Genomic DNA, 19,017 nt, shown 5'->3' with positions numbered 1-19,017 from the left:
ACTTTTGTTAGAAGATTATTTATTTGAAGCATGGTAAGTTATTTCTTAGTTAGAGTATATCGTAAAATGATGTCATTTGCGCTTTGTGATCCAGTATATGATAGTATGGAGATTCGAAAATATGTATATATGTATTTACGTATGAATTATATTTTTAAGATATATTTGCCAACCGGTTGACTAAGGAATTTGAGAGACAATAAAGAAAAGATAGATCTTGTGAGAATTTCAACCGGCGGAGACTTTTTCGTATGCCTCACTAAAAGTATGAAATAGACCTGCACAGAAGAACACGTTAGAAACAGGTTATTATTAATTAGAAGATACAAAATAGAACTAGTATACATTCTGTAAATGAATTTTTCATAAATTCTGTAGTTTCCAAGTGAAACCACGTTCCCAAAGTAAAAAAGAAAAGGTTGGGACAGATACTGGTAAAATGACTTCTTAATTCACATGAATAATTATGTAAATAGTACCAAAGTTCCTTAAGCATTTCGTCTGCTTTGAATCAGAAGCTTAACACCTGAATTCCAAAGTTATTTGACATTACTGAGGTCTTTTATTTCATATAGATTCTGCTGCATGTTTGTGTAAAACTTATTGAATTTCAATGCTACAACTTTTCTATTTGAGAGGCTTTTTACCGTTCTTTTCGAAAGACAGCTAACTTTCTAACTCGTAGCAACAACTTTTTAACTTTACTGCAGTTTTCTAGAGCTGCAGTTTTTTGTTTTTTTGATTTGTTTCTCAAATAAAATATAATATTAAAAGCTATCTTACAATTGAGTAAGTTAAAATTGAATTTTATTTCAACAATTTATCTTTTTGAGAAAGTTTTAATTTTTCTTTTCAAGGAGCAGCTAACTTTTAAACTCATAGTAACAACTATTTAACTTTGCTACAGCTTCTTATAGCTACTGTTTTTGTTTTATTGTGTAGTTTCTCAAATAGAATATAATATAGTATGCTATGTTATACTTGAGTAAGTTATAATCGAATTTTAATGGAACAATCTCTTTTCAAGAAGCTCTTAATCCTTCTTTTTGAAAGACAGCTAACTTTTTTACTTATAGCAACAACTTTTAATTTTACTGCAGTTTTCTACAGCTACAATTTTTGTTTTATTGATTTGTTTCTCAAATAAACAATCATATAGTAAGCTTACTACAAAAGGGCAATAAACCTAACAATTCACCCATCCAACAGGCATATTTTTTATTTTTTTATTATTGTTATTATTATAGAGAACATAAGAATAAAGCCCAGTTTTCTTTAGCTAGGTCCAGTATGCTCGCAAAACTCAAAACAAAACAATATTTAAGCTTTTTTTTTTGCGAGATGGAATTCCGATGATGCAGAAAATAATAGATGTTGAGATTCAGGGATCTTATCCATAGAGGATAATTTCATCCAGTAGCCTATTTCGTTCGTTATTTTTGAGTTTACTGAATATCTAAAGAATATTACTTCAAAATGAATAAAACGCTGATGGATTTTACAGATCAGTTCGAAGAAGGATGTGTTAGGTCGTCACATTTCAAATGGACCGTTTGCCAGAACAAGCCCTTTTCTTACGCAAAAGGTTTTCAACTCTCACCACTCAGAAACACAGATAATGCGGTACATCAAAAGCCTAGAAAACAAAGATTTATCACTTGTTCATTCTATGATTCCTTTGGTAAGCTATTTCTTTTTCTTTTCTTTCTTTTCTTTTTTACTATTTTTTGTTACTATGTGAAATTAAATCTATAAAAGCCTTATGCTATCCGTACAAATATTAAGTTTATGCAGATCAATAAAACTGGATTAGGGAAAACTCGCCACTTTTCAGCCATTTCATTCTTTATATTGAATCAAAGGCATATAGCAAATAAGATAATAAGAAAGGAAAAGATTGACATATAACTTGTTATATCCATTAAAATGACGCAGTTTTTTCCATTAACACTTGCAAATTAAACCGTCAATGCCGCAGTAATACCCACTTTACCCACAGCTTGGATTGACTGCCCTTTAGAAATATTTGCAGAATCACCGAAATCTTTTGGTGTCAGAAAAATGCAAGCAAGTCCCCTAAAGTCCTGCTCAGTGGACCTACTATATGATACTTTCTAGATATGGTGTTAGCAGACATGGGCGTCACTACCCCCCTTGTATCCTTGGCCATGGACCCTTTCGAGGGGGAATAAGAATATTGTATTTTAATTTTGTTTTTATTGGTGAATAAACTCTGAAATATGTTTTTGTATAGTATTATGACTACTGTAATGCTACCATAGACATATGAATGCCAATTTATTCCTTGAATATTTATTTTATATACATATGTACTTTTTGAAAAAAATTAAATAATTAGGTTGACATAAAAGAAAAAAACCATGAGCAACGAACAAGTTCTTGATTGTACTTATAAATTCACTGTAAGAATTCCTTTTTAACCGTTAATCTTTGGACATGTCTTTAAACAGGGGGGTTGACTCTTTCTCTTAACTCTACATTTTAAAACAGTAAAAAACTTTAGCGTAAAGAGCGGGGGGTTGAGAAGGAAAAGCCCCTTTCATATACGGAGTAATTTCTGTTCGTTTTAAGCTTTAATGTCGCTACTTACTTTCATTTAAAAAAACTTGTTTTTTTATTTAATTTCTGAACGGTTTTGAATCAATGCATGTTTTGATTTTGGCTCTCCGCAGAGGAATAATTAAAACGAAATTTGTATATTTATTTTTTTTGGCTAAATGGCTTTCTCATAATTTTGATCGAATGATTTTGAGAAAAGAAGAGCGGGGGAGGAAGCCTAGTTTCCCTCCGATTTTCGGTTAATTAAAAAGGCAACTAGAACTTTTAATTTTTTGTGAATCTTTTTATAAGTAAAAGATATACGTAACTTATAAATTAGCTTACGTAAAGAACTTGTGTATTTTCATGTTTTTATCACATATATGAGGGGGTTCACCCCCTCGTCAGTACCTCGCTCTTTACACTAAAGCTTAAATTTTGTCCTAATTCATTAAGAATGACCCCTGAATCACAAAAGCCGCAGAATAAATAGTTATTATTACTAAAGATACTTTAGCGTAAAGAGCGAGGTATTAGGAGGAGGTGAGTCCCTCATATGGGTAATAATTTCTTTTCGTTTTAAGTTTTAATGCTGCTGCTTACTTCCAGCTGAAAAAAATCTTTTCATATTTATTTTTTCATTGTTTTTTTTTTTAAGTAATGCTAGTAAATCCTGCGCTCTCTTCATGGAAATTTTCTTCCCCCATGACAAAGTCTTCGATGGAAAGTTCCCCCAGCATATCCCTCTCTTCTCAACCCCTGTCTCCAACCAAAAAATCCTCCTGAAAACGCCTGTACACTTCCCAATAACCATTACTATATGTAAGCACTGGTCAAAGTTTTGAACTTGTAACCCCTCTCACGGGGACTGTGGGGGAGTAAGTCGTACCCAAAGACATAGTTATAAGGTTTTTCGACTATGCTGAATAAAATGGGTATCTCAGAATTTTGATCCAATGACTTTGGGAAAATAGTTAGCGTGGGAGGGGGCCTAGGTGCCCTCTAATTTTTTTGGTCACTTATAAAGGGCACTAGAACTTTTTATTTCCGTTAGAATGAGCTCTCTCGCAACATTCTAGGACTACTGGGTCGATACGATCACCCCTGAAAAAAAAAACAAAAAACAAATAAACACGCATCCGTGATCTGCCTTCTGGCAAAAAATATAAAATTCCGCATTTTTGTAGATAGGAGCTTGAAACTTCTACAGCAGAGTTCTCTGATACGCTGAATCTGATGGTGTGATTTTCGTTAAGATTCTATGATTTTTAGGGGGTGTTTCCCCCTATTGTCTAAAATAACGCAAATTTTCTCAGGCTCGTAACTTTTGATGGGTAAGACTAAACTTGATGAAACTTATTTATTTAAAATCAGCATTAAAATGCGATTCTTTTGATGTAGCTATTGGTACCAATTTTTTTTTAGAGTTTTGGTTACTATTGAGCCGGGTCGCTCCTTACTACAGTTCGTTACCACGAACTGTTTGATTTTAGCCTCATAAAAATTGAAAAGTGAAAATTGGAACTTTTAGCTGGTTCATTCTTGCCACATCTTTAGCATTCAATTTCTTGGTTGTTCAAATATTGGATGTTGGTAAACCGCTACTGAAATTTTCGGTGTTTTTCTATTGGTTCAGACGATTTTTTGCAGTGATTAATTTATTTTTCCACAAAACATTTTTTAAAATAAAAGTAAAGAGCTTCATTAAGCCAAAAAGGAGTAGAAATAAATTCAATCCAAGTCTAGAACTAACACAAAATACCATCAATAAATAAATGGAACCCGGAACGAACAGAAATTACAATGAATAACCGAATAACATGATTAACATGACATTAGTAGTGCTGACAACCCCCATGCCTTTTCAAGACCAGAATATAATCTGCACTTTACTAAAAACAAAATACATTATAAATATTTTCACTTTTTTACTTTAATAGATACAAAATTATCAAAACTTTAAGGAGTAAATATAAGTATATGTGTATTAAACTGACAATCCACAGTATTTTTTTTTCAGTAAAGTGCAAAATATGTTCTGGTCTTGAGAAGGCATGGGGTGCTCAGCCTTACTCATGTTAACTTTCGCTCGTTTTGAGTTTGACTTGGTTATTTATTGTAATTTATGTTTTGGATTCCATTTATTTATGGATGGTGATTTGTGGAAGTTTTACGCTTGGAAGATTATCTGAATTTATTTCTGCTTATATTTGGTTAAATAGAGCTCTTTACTTTTCTTTGAAAACTGGTTTCGTGGAAAAAGTTTTTAAAATAAATTTGTGATCTTTTTTAATTGACATAGTCTTTTTCATGGAAAAAAAACATTTCATGTCTTTTCGCTTTTTTTTTTGTATAAAAATCCATAGTTTGGCTTGCTATTTGTATTTTGGAGAAAAGTTTTCAACAACTTTAATCTGGACACAAATGGTATTCAAGTTGACCTGAAAAATAAAACTTATTATCATTCCCAAAACATTCTATCCATGCTCATTGACAACCTGGATACACTTATACTGTTTTGATTTATTTAAATTGTAAGAGCAGATGTAGTAATAGTAGTATCACCAAAAGATTCAACTTCATACCCCCAGTCAGTCTTGACATATTGCTGAGGTTTCTTATTGGCAACCATAAACACAATGCCCTCTGATATATTTTAAAGCAACATTTAGTTTTAAAGCATAATGAGTCAATTGCATAGTTGTGGGAGATTGATATACCCAATATTACTAGAGACTTAGTTGCTGGATTGTCCTACTATGCTGAACAAAATGACAGTCTCAAAATTTTGACTGGATGTGCTTGGAAAATGAATGAATTGGGAGAAGGGCTCCTCCTCCAATTTCTTTTTACTCTTAAAATTGGTCATAGAACTTTTAATTTTGAATTGAATTAGACCCTTTAAATGTTTCAATAATATTTCTAGCTATTAGGGAGCGGCGCTACCTATGATATTGCTTAACCTGCATGCTTATAGTTTTTTCGTTTAATTGAAACTCCCCCTAAAATGTGCCCTACAAGTTTCACCTTAGGACCTTAGCCCCATGAGTTACAGTAACTGTAGCTGTACATAGTGCCTTCTGGCTAGTTAAAAATCCGCCACAATTTATCCTTAAAGGTCTAGCTTAATAATTTAAGCCGTTCTTGTAATATTACTTTGTCACCTTTTAGAAAATCCACATGTTCATGGTTTGTTTTGATTTAGTTCAACATCTGCCTAAATATTTCTTAAAAGCTCCACCTTGATACATTCTCAAAGATATAATTACTGGATTTTTCGACAATTCTGAACAGAATAGATCTCTTAAAATTTTGATTGGATGTGTTTTGGGGAGTGAAAGGCTTTGGGGTAAGGGGGGGGGGGGGTTGCCGTCCATTTACTTTTGACTCTTAAAAAGGAAACTAGGACTTCCAACTTCCAATCAAATATGCCCCTCCGATCCAAAGTTTATATGACCAACCGTTTTGTGAAAACCTTATATGCCATGGAGATAGCTTACAACCCCTGCCCTGGGCTCTGGGGGGGGGGGTTGTGTCCACCCTAAAGACATTGTTATATGCTCTTTGGACTATTGTGAAAAAAATGGCTATCTCACAATTTCGATTGGATTCGTTTGGAAAAAAAAGGATGTCAGAGAGAGGGGAGGCTAGCTTCCCCTTATCACTTTTAAAAGGGAACTATAAGTATGAATTTCCAATCAAATGAGCCTCTTCTAAAAAAAACTTTATATGGCTTTGGGGCATAACTTAAAGCCCTTTCCTCCAGACTCCTGGGGACTATTTTTTGAACAGGTGGCTATCTCAAAATTTCTATCAGATGCAATTTCAGAAAATATACGTTTGTGGGGGATACTGCCATCTGATCACTTTGAGTCTTAAAAAGGGAACTAGAACTTCTGATTTCCAATCCAATTAGCTCCTTTCGAATTTTATACGACCACCCTACCTATAAAAACCTTATTTGCCCTTAGGGCATGTGTGTTTGCACATTAGGGGGGCTGGGGTAATGTATAGCAGGGCTTCATCCAGATTTTGTTAACGGTGGTTTGTCTGCGTATTGTGAGGTGGGAGTTGTTTTCTTAACATGGGTACTTACTATTCTCCTGATGAGCCCTTATGTTGGGTGTTGCCTCTGAATTATTTGTCTATATCATTTTTTCTATTGTTTGGTAAATGACGACTTATACTTATTGACGACATGACTGCCTGTCCATGGATTATTCTTTATGGTTGATTGTGTGTGGCTATGCTGTTTGACCTATGTGATTGTATGGATGAGTAGGGTTAAGGCCTCATTCAAGTGCTGGTCTATATTAATCACTAATTTAGGAAAACAGTCTTCCTTTTCTCCTTCTGTCTCTCTCTTTTTTTTTTTCTTTTTTTTTGTGTTTGTGCTGTTGCATTGGTGATTTCTCTTTTCATGATATATATATATATATATATATATATATATATATATATATATATATATATATATATATATATATATATATATATATATATATATATATATATATATATATATATATATATATATATATATATATATATATATATATATATATATATATATATATATATATATATATATATATATATATACTAGCTGTTGGGGTGGCGCTTCGCGCCACCCCAACACCTAGTTGGTGGGGGCGCTTCGCAACCCCCCCCCCAAGCCCCCCTCGCGCGTAAGTCGTTACGCGCCATAATAGTTACGTGCCATTGTAGTTGTGTCCCTATGTCCCACCTGTGAATATAGATATATATATATGTATATATATATATATATATATATATATATATATATATATATATATATATATATATATATATATATATATATATATATATGGTTTTAACTACGTAAAACTTGCGAATATACAACATTCTTTGCTGTCCCATTGTCTTTGCATATAAATAGATTGTCAGGTTTACCGACTCTTGAACATGCAACATATAATGGTCCATGGGAAAACAATCTGTATTCAGATCTATACCTCATGATTCTAATGATTGCCCTTGAGCTTTGTTGATGGTGATTGCTAATCGACCATTCCCTGTCCCGGTGTCCCGGTCGTCATTTATATCCCCCTGTTTCCCCCGGTGTCCCCGTTGTAGTTGTGTCCCTGTGTCCCGGTCGTCATTTATATTCCCTGTGTCCCGGTCGTCATTTGTATCCCGGTGTCCCAGTCTGTATATACATTCGTTTTTTAGTTTTGTTTTTCTCCTTTATTTTTTTCTTTTTTTTTCTTTTTTAGTTTATTTAGATTTTTAGATTTTTTAGTTTTTTTATTAGTTTTTAGTTTTTTTCTTTTTAGTTTTTTTGTAGTTTTTACCTTCTTTTTAGTTTTGTTAGTTTTTTTTTTTACTTATGTCCTGGTCGTCATTTATACTCCCTGTGTCCCGGTGCTTTGTTGATTGCTAATCGAACATTCCTTTTGTCCTGGTCGCTTTCTCTTTGAGTGTCGTCATTTATTTTTTTCTTTTTTAGTTCTTTTAGTTTTTACCTTTTTTAGTTTTTTTTAGTTTTTTAGATGAAAATTTTTTTTAGTTTTTTCCTTTTTTTCTTTTTAGTTTTTTATTGGTTTTTACCTTTATTTTAGCTTATTTTTCAGTTTTTTCCTTTTTTTAGTTTTTTTTTATTTTTTTTTAGTTTTTTACCTTTTTTTAGTTTTTTTATTTTTTTTAGTTTTTTAGCTTTTTTACTTTTTTTATTAGTTTTTAGTTTTTTTTGTAGTTTTTGCCATTTTTTAGTTTTTTCAGTTTTTTTTTAGTTTTTTATTGGTTTTTACCTTTATTTTAGCTTATTTTTCAGTTTTTTCCTTTTTTTTAGTTTTTAGTTTTTTTAGCTTTTTACCTTTTTTTAGTTTTTTTAGTTTTTTTAGTTTTTTAGCTTTTTTATTTTTTTTATTAGTTTTTAGTTTTTTTTGTAGTTTTTGCCTTTTTTTAGTTTTTTTAGTTTTTTAGCTTTTTTATTAGTTTTTAGTTTTTTTTGTAGTTTTTGCCTTTTTTTAGTTTTTTTCTTTTTAGTTTTTTTGTAGTTTTTACCTTCTTTTTAGTTTTGTTAGTTTTTTTTTTTACTTATGTCCTGGTCGTCATTTATACTCCCTGTGTCCCGGTGCTTTGCTGATTGCTAATCGAACATTCCTTTTGTCCTGGTCGCTTTCTCTTTGAGTGTCGTCATTTATTTTTTTCTTTTTTAGTTCTTTTAGTTTTTACCTTTTTTAGTTTTTTTTAGTTTTTTAGATGAAAATTTTTTTTAGTTTTTTTCCTTTTTTTCTTTTTAGTTTTTTATTGGTTTTTACCTTTATTTTAGCTTATTTTTCAGTTTTTTCCTTTTTTTTAGTTTTTTTTTTATTTTTTATTTTTTTTATTTTTTTACCTTTTTTTAGTTTTTTTAGTTTTTTTAGTTTTTTAGCTTTTTTACTTTTTTTATTAGTTTTTAGTTTTTTTTTGTAGTTTTTGCCTTTTTTTAGTTTTTTCAGTTTTTTTTTTTTAGTTTTTTATTGGTTTTTACCTTTATTTTAGCTTATTTTTCAGTTTTTTCCTTTTTTTTTAGTTTTTTTTTAGTTTTTAGTTTTTTTAGTTTTTTACCTTTTTTTAGTTTTTTTAGTTTTTTACCTTTTTTATTTTTTTTATTAGTTTTTAGTTTTTTTTTGTAGTTTTTGCCTTTTTTTAGTTTTTTTAGTTTTTTAGCTTTTTTATTAGTTTTTAGTTTTTTTTTTAGTTTTTGCCTTTTTTTAGTTTTTTTAGTTTTTTAGCTTTTTTATTTTTTTTATTAGTTTTTAGTTTTTTTTGTAGTTTTTGCCTTTTTTTAGTTTTTTCAGTTTTGACGTCACCTGATCCAGTTTTTTCAGGTGACGTCACCTGATCCACAGATCCACAGATCCACACACAGACAACTTATTTTTATATATATAGATATATATATATATATATATATATATATATATATATATATATATATATATATATATATATATATATATATATATATATATATATATATATATATCTTATATATATATATATATATATATATATATATATATATATATATATATATATATATATATATATATATATATATATATATATATATATATATATATATATATATATAGTCTAAAACCAAAAAATAAATAATACATTGTGTTCACATCGCTCTTTACCTAGGCAATTTACCTATTGGGCTGCCTATAGTATTGTAAAAGCCATTGTGGCACTGTGAAGGGACAATCTAGTGACGCCGTGCAACAATTACCTTATCATTTTATCTTGCTAAAAATTTATGCTGATAAGAGTGCTTGATAAAAATCAATTCCATATTTAAAAAATGAACTCGAGTAAGATATCTAAATAAATTTCTCCTTAATTTTGGAACTACTGTTAATTCTTCAATTGAAGCATCCCTCTTATTAACTCGTCAACGAGGATTTTTCCTTCTTTGAACGAAATTTTTGACTTGGCAATTATTTTTCAGGCTGATAAGTATGCAAACAGTTTTGCTTGACGATTTTGTTTATTTTGATTCCCTTATTTGCTATGCTGAACGTATACTATACTTATTTTTGTTTCCCTTATTTACTATACCGAACGTGTACTATATTTATTTTTCTTTCCTTTATTTGCTATAGCCTACTGAAGGTATGCTATATTTATTTTTTTTCCCTTATTTGCTAAGCTGAACGTACACTGTATTTGTTTTTGTTTCCCTTATTTTCTATACTGAACTATTCTTATTTTTCTTCTCCTTATCTGCTATCTGGAGCGTTTAGCTCATAGACCCTTGGTTGAACATCATATCTTTCTAGGGATTTTTGACCAAGCTGATGTGAACAGTGAAAAGTAGATCCAATCATCTGATCCGCCACCACAACTTTAAAGATGAAAAGTAGTTAACCGTATCTATAATGAAATCTAGTAAGTCAAACAAATCTAGCATTATCTCCTTCCTCCCCATCCAAAATCTCGAGATGATTACATTTTTTGTAATTCTGTATGGTGAAACCATTATCTTATTTATCATATTTTAGGCCGATAAATACGCAAACAATTTAGCTTGTTTGATGATCACCTATCCATCAACTAGTGGCGTTTTTGAAGAGACAGTTCAAGAAGTATGTTCTGCAATACATGAGAGGGGAGGTCAAGTCTACTTAGACGGAGCAAATATGAGCGCCCAAGTTGGTCTTTGCCGACCTGGTGACTTTGGAGCCGACGTCTCCCATTTGAATCTCCACAAAACATTTTGTATTCCTCATGGTGGTGGGGGCCCTGGAGTCGGTCCGATTGGAGTGTAAGTAAAGATTTAATTTGGGCACTTGAGTTATTTTTTGTTTTTTTTCTTCTTCTTCCTACCTATGCATTCTTCATAAGTTTTTTGTAAGGTTAATTACTTAAACAAGGAATTGTCAATACTTATTTTATTAATAACATTTCTTTGTTTGAGATTGCCATGTGCTTAGGAGGAGCTGAAGCTTCGTAGCTGCCTCCTTCAGCCAAATGTCAAGGTTTTACCATTTCCTTTTGTAATTTCATACATTTTTAGTATCATTCTTTTCTTTCGGTTTTTCTAAGTTGGACCCTCTTACCCTAAAATAAACTAATGTGTACATGCCAGTATTTAAAAGGTATTTCAAATATGTAATAAAGCACTAGATATTAAGTACTTAACAAAATGTAGGAAATCAAATTTCGAGTAGGCTACTTAATAATTTCAATAGAATATTTTTTGAATAGAATGTCGAACGAATTTTTTATACCCTTTCGTATAACGCTAGACTTGAAATCCTGTAACCATGAGGACGATCAAGTTCTTTCGTTGCTGGTTACTTGGTTTGGGACGGGGATCAGCGGCCTGATTCTGTAAGCTTAGCCAGAGTCGACCCAGCTCTAATGTTTACCTGGAGATGTCCTAAAAGGTAAACGGGAAGGGTGTGCGAAAACACAGGATAGCTGGCGCCCAAACCACGTTGCATTTTCTGGCTGAAGGGCCATGAATCGGAGATCGGCATTGCCGGTTTGGAATTTATAGTTTAGTTCAGCATCCTTTACATTTATCTACGTGTTATCATTCTATAGTTACAGAGTTGCCAAAGGGGCATTTTTAGTGTTTTTTTTACACCTTTTCACCTTAGGTTACACCTGGCCACTGTAAGGCTCAAAACATCGGTTTTTGCGGTTTTTGAACTTTTTACGGTCAAACACTCGCTAGCTTCGACTCCTGCTTTTGTCATGTGAAAGACGGCGCTTGTACTTTTTGGGTCTATATTTTCTTACTAATTAGCGAATTTTTTTCATTAGGATTCATGCTTCTTTCCTCTACATTCCGTAAAATGGCAACCTTTTCCAAATATTTGAAATTTATACAACAGACGACCGCTCAGCTGCTTTCTGAAACCATAAGCAAGCAGCTTGAACTGGAGGCTTTAAGTCTGAGTTTGAGTAAAGCCATGTCGTCAGTTGTAAACTGACCTGTTTTGTCATGTTTTGTTTCATTTGTAAACTGACCTGTTTTCTGGGAGGACTCTCAGAGTGGTTCTTTCGTCCATTTTGGCAACCCTGTAGAATAAAGCCCGTGTTAAGCTGGAATTAGTTAGACCAGGAAATTGTTCTGTTGAAGCCTGGTTTATGGTTAAACAAAGTTCGTTTTTGACGTTAAATGGACCAAGAAAGGCTGCTGAATAAATTAAAGTTTTCGTTTGAAGTGTAACATCAGTAAAATCAAATTACTAGATAGAGTGAAACAAGCAACATTTTAAACTATTTATATAAAAAAAAACATAATGAAAGCACATAGAAAATTTAAAATTTTGATAATAAATTATACTTCTTAAAAGTATATCCTTAAATTTTTATCGCTTAGGTTTTATCAAAATATTGGCTTTAGAATACGAACTCGTACCATGTATTTGATATTAATAATTTACGTTTTCCAACGGGTACCTGAAGTCAATATTTCTCATTAGGTATTATATGGTTGGAGTCGATTGTTTCACGTTTCTCACAGGAGATTATACACACCGTTTTCTTCTTTTATGTACCTCTCGCCCAACAGGCTCTGCTGCTAGTTATTTCAATATTTGGGTGACCTGCCCAAGAAATAAAATATTTTGCAAACAACCCGACCCTATTGTTGTTAACATAATGGCGTAAGGCTTTCGAGAGTTCAGTTTTAAAGTGAGCTAAACCTTTTCTCTATCACAAAGAATATTCATTCATGGTTCTGTAAATATACAAATAGAAAAATTTTGAAGATCCCAACATCAACCCAAAGCCGTGTTATTTGGTCTTGCAAACTTAAGGTTTGTTTTACCTATGAGATATATAGTTTTGTTTCCAACCGACAGCTGTACCTTACACTAAAAGATAAAATTGTGAATTCATTCAAAGAATTATGATATTACTCAAAATTTGTCTTAGAGAACGATTTAAAATTGTTTGAAGGACAGGAAAATTTCCCATTTTGAAACATTTTCAAGCAATTTTAAAACGTAATTTTTTAGTATTAAGAAACAAAGAATATTCTTAAAATAAAGTTTCATAGATGGACAAAGCTATATTTCAACTCTATTGAATGCTAGCAAGATCGTTGCCGTACTATGAAGAATTAAATAGAACTGCCAGAAAATGCCATGCCAAAAGCTTGCACAGGGGACAAAAACCTTAAAACCAAGGATACTTGGCGGTGTATTAATTTTCACACTACAAACACTAAATTATTTTTGGCTAACTAGAAAATTTGGCTTATAAGTCCTGCCAAAGACAGGTAACTTAGTAACTTACAAAGATAATTTACAAGAGTGGAACTGATGCTAGTGTCGACAAAAAAAAACAAAAAACAAAAAAAAAACAAAAAACAAAAAAAACACCGACACCGTCTAGTCTTTAGCCTTTCTTGTTCTAATAAGGTAAAATTAGCGTAATTGGCAAAACTATTTTAGTTATAAGTGTTTGATCCTCAGGTGTCTGAAAAAATACAATTGTGAAGCTTGCAAAAATGCCAAGAAATGCCAAATGCTAGATGGCGTTGGTTTTTTCTTTTTCCATCGGCACTCCCGCCAGTTTCTACGCTTATAAGTGGCTTATATTCTTTCGGGTCCTCCTAGGATAAGAAGTTATCCAACGAAGGAAAATATCCATTAATCCCTATATACAGAACTAATTTCGCGTGGCTATGTTCTGCTCCAGCATACCATGTCACCTACGCCAGTGTGTATAATAAAAAAATGGGTATCAGTTAACGTCAACACTGGGTCCTCTATTTAATGATCATTGCTTTTGCTATTTCAGAAAGTCACATCTAGCCCCATTTTTGCCTGGTCACCCCATAGTCACCCCCTTGCCAACTGAGAGTAGACCTTTTGGAGTTGTCAGCTCAGCTCAGTATGGATCCGCCTCCATTCTTCCAATTTCCTGGGCCTATATCAAGGTAAAGTTTTTACAATGCAGTTAGCTTATCTAAAGCATTTGTTACTTGTAACAGGATGGCAAATTGGAATCAAAATTACGAGGGAAATATATTATCTTCAATCTAATATTGCTTTAAGTATTAAATGTGTAAAAAGCAATAACAACGTGTTCTGGGTTATTAATAGCCTTGATTTTATTTTTAATAAAAAATTGACTTTTGAAATTATTTGTAATCAAATTTTACAATACAAACACGTGTTTGCCATCGTTGTTAATGGACGCCGGCTCTGGAATTGAGCGTCTAGTCTTGGTAAGTTAAAAAACTTTCAGGAGACTGGAATCGGTTTTTAAAGATTTGGATCAACCCCAGCTCTTTAGATTAATATACTAAGTTGAAATTATCCACAATGAATGAATTTATTGAATTTATTTATTACCTGTTTAATTAACAAAAATAATAACGGAGTAAATATAACAATAAAAAGAAAAAACTGAAGAAAAATCACAAAACACACCAAATCAAAGGAGTCAACAAATAAACCAAACATTATATAAATATAAACAATACAACTAATAAAACAAATCACCCGGTTATTGTAGAAGTATTGTGCCACTGGTAGTTATGAATCTTTGAATCATGTTCTCAAATTTGCTTCTCAACTGCTACATATGGTTCCGTGATCTTGTAATGTTTGGTCAATTTTGTATTTCGAGTCCACTGGGGGAAGGTGAAATAGATACTTGGCAATATCTGCGTGATATAGTTGAGAAAATAGTTCTAGTAGATTTTACTAAACTGCTTGTAATTTCTTTTTTTTAACGTTGACACATAGGTGCTTACTTATTATATACATATAATCATAACCAAAAGGCCCAAAAACTGAGATGGTTTTACACAAGACAATTTTTAAGCATAACTAAGTTCTAAGTCCACGTTTGAAACACAATAAAACCAATAAATTGCCAAAGAAACAACGAGAAACCTGTTTTCCAGTGAAGTAAACGAGACAAGATGTTTAATCGGAAACCTCTGCCAAGCCGTCATCAGAGCGAAAAATATATTTAAAAAAGTAAAAACTAATCTTGATAACAAATAAGCTAAATATGTAGCAATAAGAGACAGAAGATAAAAATCCAAAAGTTATAATCAATAGCGAAAAAAAAGAACTAAATAATTTTAATAAAAAGAAAATGTAACCACATGGGAAGCAAAACGATGACTCCATTTGAAATTTATAAGAAATGCAGTCAAAGTTTCGACTGAAACCGAACCGCATCAGTTACCTTTCGTGCTGCTAATCTTCCGCTTTTTTGATTGATTGATGTGACCCAGGCACGTATTCTAGATTTTGTGTTCAGGGAGGAGAGGTAGTGAAAAAAATTTACAGCCCTTATAATTTATCACAGTGAAATGTACATATAGTTACACAAAATGTAAGCTGACGACGTAAGAAGTACAAAAACATTTGGAAAATTTAGGTTCTTACCCCTCCCCCTCCCCTTTTTTTTACATGCTTGACGTAAGTTATGTGATTTTTTTTTCTTTTGACAAGCTATGTGCAGATTCTCTTTCGATCATGATAAACGGGACATCTTGATCCTATTACGTCATTGATAGGATTCGTTTTCAATCGAGCGTTGGACTGTATACTCTTCCTCTTTTATTCAGTTCTGTTTTCGCTTCTCATGGAAGAAGTTTGCTGTTAAATTTTTTCAATAGCGTTTGTACACTTACCATTCTTTTTCGATTTTATTTCATCTTCGCTTCTCGTGTAAGAGATTGGCTATTTAATGTGTTTTTTTTTCAATTTGTATTACTTTCACTTTTGTTTTGTAGCCATTATACTTATCATGCAAGAGGTTTCTTGTCGTTATTAGTTTTACGTTTTGTGATAAGATAAGATATTCAATTTCAGAATGACTATCAAAAACCCGGAAAGACCGAATTCCCATTTCGGAGTCACAAAACCATATAAATAGAAAAAAATCATAAAAATAGCACAACAACTAAACAACTGGCTAAACAATGTCAAAAACAACAAAATCAGAAAGACAAAGCCATTCATTAGTCAAAAAATAAAATAAAATTCCGATTTATTCTCTGGTTTTTATTATTGGATAATTTGTTTTATTGTTATCATGGTTAGTTTTTAAGCCTCTTTAATGTATTTTGTGTGATTTCACAATGATGATGGTTTAGCAGAGACGTTTCCTAAAATTTCTGCGTTTTGCCTTGTTTTTCTTTCAGTCGCTCGAAATTTCCCTTTTTTGTCATTATTGCTATCATTAAGAATTACACATAACAAATTTAATCATTTTCATCAAAATTAGAATAGATAAATGGTATTTATTCATTAGGTGGCTTTTTTCCTGAGTGCGTTTCATTAGTATTCACTTAATAAGGGGGAGGGGTGGAGAGGAAATATACAAGAAGGAGAATTGCAAAACTCCGGATTAAGGATGTTTGACCATGGGGATTATAATAACAGCCTCTTCATGCTTCCCAACTTTTGAATTCCAAAATGGGACCATAAAGTGCGCTTTTGTCCCTGCATCTTTACTGAGTTTAGGTATGGCGTAATTTGCTTTATTGGTTTTGTTTTATTTTAATCCAATTTAATTTTGTATTTTATTGCATACGTGTTCACAAGGACCATCGGAATCTTATAAAGATAGGATACTCAATTGTTTCCGAAAGAGAATTATTATGTGGGGTTTCCTATCAATTTCGCACGTATATTTATGTTGCTTTAGTTTTGCTCTGTAGCTCTTTACTGCTTATAGTACTGTTAATGTAGGTGTTTGTACTGTTATGATTCAAATGGATAGTAATGGTTCTGGGCACTAATAGTTTTGGATTCTTATTAGCAACAGCAACAAAACGCCCGATTCTCTAGTTTCCTAATTTATCTGATACACTAGTTGCCTATTTTGTCTGATACAGTCTATAAGGCCCTATTTCAACCATTTCAGAGCATAGTCCTGCCATCGGTGGCAATTCACAAAAATATAGGTGGGGGGCAAATATATTGTTCAAATTTGAGGTAATGTGCAAGTTCGTTGTTTCTCAAATTTTTCAATGAAAATACTTCTGAATTTTTTTTTTCAAAATCTAGGGAGGGGGTGATCTAGGGAAAGGAAAATACCCCCTCTGCCGCCTAATTACTGCCCCTGAGCCTTGTCTTCCCAGAGCTAGTGGATTAGCTGTCAAACTTATCCAGAAACTTACTCTACTCTTTCTAGTTTGATTGATCCTTTCTTATTTGATACAGTCTAAATGGTGGAAATGTCTACTGCAACCATTATAAAGCCAAGCCCTACGTTCCCAGAGCTATAAAGACTATTTGCCCTACTTATTTGGATATCTATTCTCCACTTTCTAGTTTAGGCATTTATCCAAATAAATTTTATTCGAAACGCTCCAATAAATTTCAGTTTTATTCCATAGACTCTACAAATGCCTGTTGTGACCATTTCAAGGTCTATCCTTGCGTTCCCAGAAATACAGGATTAGTTAACCCAATTACCGGGATACTTATTCTTCTCTTTCTAGTTTAAGGATATACCTAAAATCTAGATAATTTGTAGCAGTGATCCAGATTGTATATCAATATTAAATCTTATAAGATTTTATCAGATCTTATCTAAGTCGTTTCTTAGGAAAATTTTCCTTTTAATGATTTCCAATCAATTTTTAGCGTTTTTTCAATGTATAAAAACCAAAATTAAATTTCAAGAATGACGGCTGGGTAATAGGCAAAGCTGAATGTCACCTGTCGAATGGTAGCAAATTGGTGCTTTTACATTGATTCATTAACACCATAGGAATGCAGAAAAATTATATGCCAATAACCTAGATAGGTATATAAACCTTAAGACAAAGATGAAAATCAACTTGAGTTAATTTAGCTACTAAACTTGATAGCTAAAATTAAACAATAGTCTGTTAGTTGTTATGACAAAGATAAAAAGCACTCAGAAACCATTCATAGAATCCTCTAGAGTAAGACTCGTACAGGCAAATTCTTTGGAGAAAGCCATTTCTTTGGAAACATTTGTGCTCATCTCCTGTTGTTGGAAACCTCCACTCAATCAGTACTAAAATACAGTTGTGTTATGCTAAAGTCTAATAAAAAAGGGTAGACTATAGGGAGCAAAAATAACCTAGAGATGACTATTTGAATTCTAGCAATGTATGTCTACTTGAAAATGAAATCCTCTTTTCCAGGAACTTTCTCTAAGAAGTAGCTCAAAAAACTTTTTTGGGTACAGGCTTAAAAAAAAAAATAGCAACTAAATATGTATATATATATATATATATATATATATTTTTAAACCAGTACATACATAAGATATACCTAATTCAAGCTTAAATTTTGTCAGACAGAATTCTTTGCTAAGTAGCATTATTAAATCATTCAGTACAGATACGCTCACAGGGAGAAAGGGCTTCAGGTCAATGTCTTTTAAAATATCAAAAAACTTGCTGTTTTCTGCAGAATTTCTTAGAATTTTCAATTAATTTTCCTTCTTTTCTGTCTTCTTGCTCTTCTAAAGTTAGTCCCTGCGTAAGTTTCTAATTCCATCAATTTAGATCAGTGGTTCCCAACCGATTTTTGGCCATGTCCCACCTAGGCCATGTCCATGTCCATGCCCATATATAGGCCATGTCCCTCCTAAAATTCTAATGCCTCCTCCCCCTTGTGATATTGAAATTTTGATATTCGAAATTCTATGTGTATTCACCTGAAGAAAGAGGAAACTTAAAAGGCCATGAACTTGGTTCTTTTTTATGGTGAATTTTCTAGGTATATCTTAAGCCACTGAAAAATATTGTCTGTATAAAACACCTTTTATATAGTGTATAACGTCATTGCAATACAATCATACATTATTTGCTCTTTAAATGCATATGAATGTTATGTATATCAGATGAATTTTTTTTGAATTAAAGCTGTAAAGTATGGTTAGCCGAAGAGTGCACGTCCTGCCCATGACCAACAAAATATTGCCATACGTTGGGAATCACGGATTCAGATATAA

General features: G+C 32.1%; 1 protein-coding gene across 3 annotated transcripts in view; it reads left to right on the top strand.

Moving 5' to 3' along the window:
* Positions 1-19,017, top strand: part of LOC136043528 (glycine dehydrogenase (decarboxylating), mitochondrial-like) — an 80,803-nt gene that overhangs the window by 49,885 nt on the left and 11,901 nt on the right. For all 3 annotated transcript variants that reach the window (XM_065728448.1, XM_065728450.1, XM_065728449.1), the window contains 3 exons: positions 1,505-1,681; positions 10,596-10,858; positions 13,855-13,993. In XM_065728448.1, coding sequence (XP_065584520.1) covers positions 1,505-1,681; positions 10,596-10,858; positions 13,855-13,993 — 579 coding nt within the window. The remainder of the gene's footprint in view (positions 1-1,504; positions 1,682-10,595; positions 10,859-13,854; positions 13,994-19,017) is intronic.

Source organism: Artemia franciscana, unplaced genomic scaffold, assembly GCF_032884065.1.
Source record: "Artemia franciscana unplaced genomic scaffold, ASM3288406v1 Scaffold_698, whole genome shotgun sequence".
NCBI classification, from domain to species: Eukaryota; Metazoa; Arthropoda; class Branchiopoda; order Anostraca; family Artemiidae; genus Artemia; species Artemia franciscana.
The sequence above is the reverse complement of the archived record's forward strand: the minus strand, read 5'-3'. Positions and strand labels throughout refer to the sequence as shown.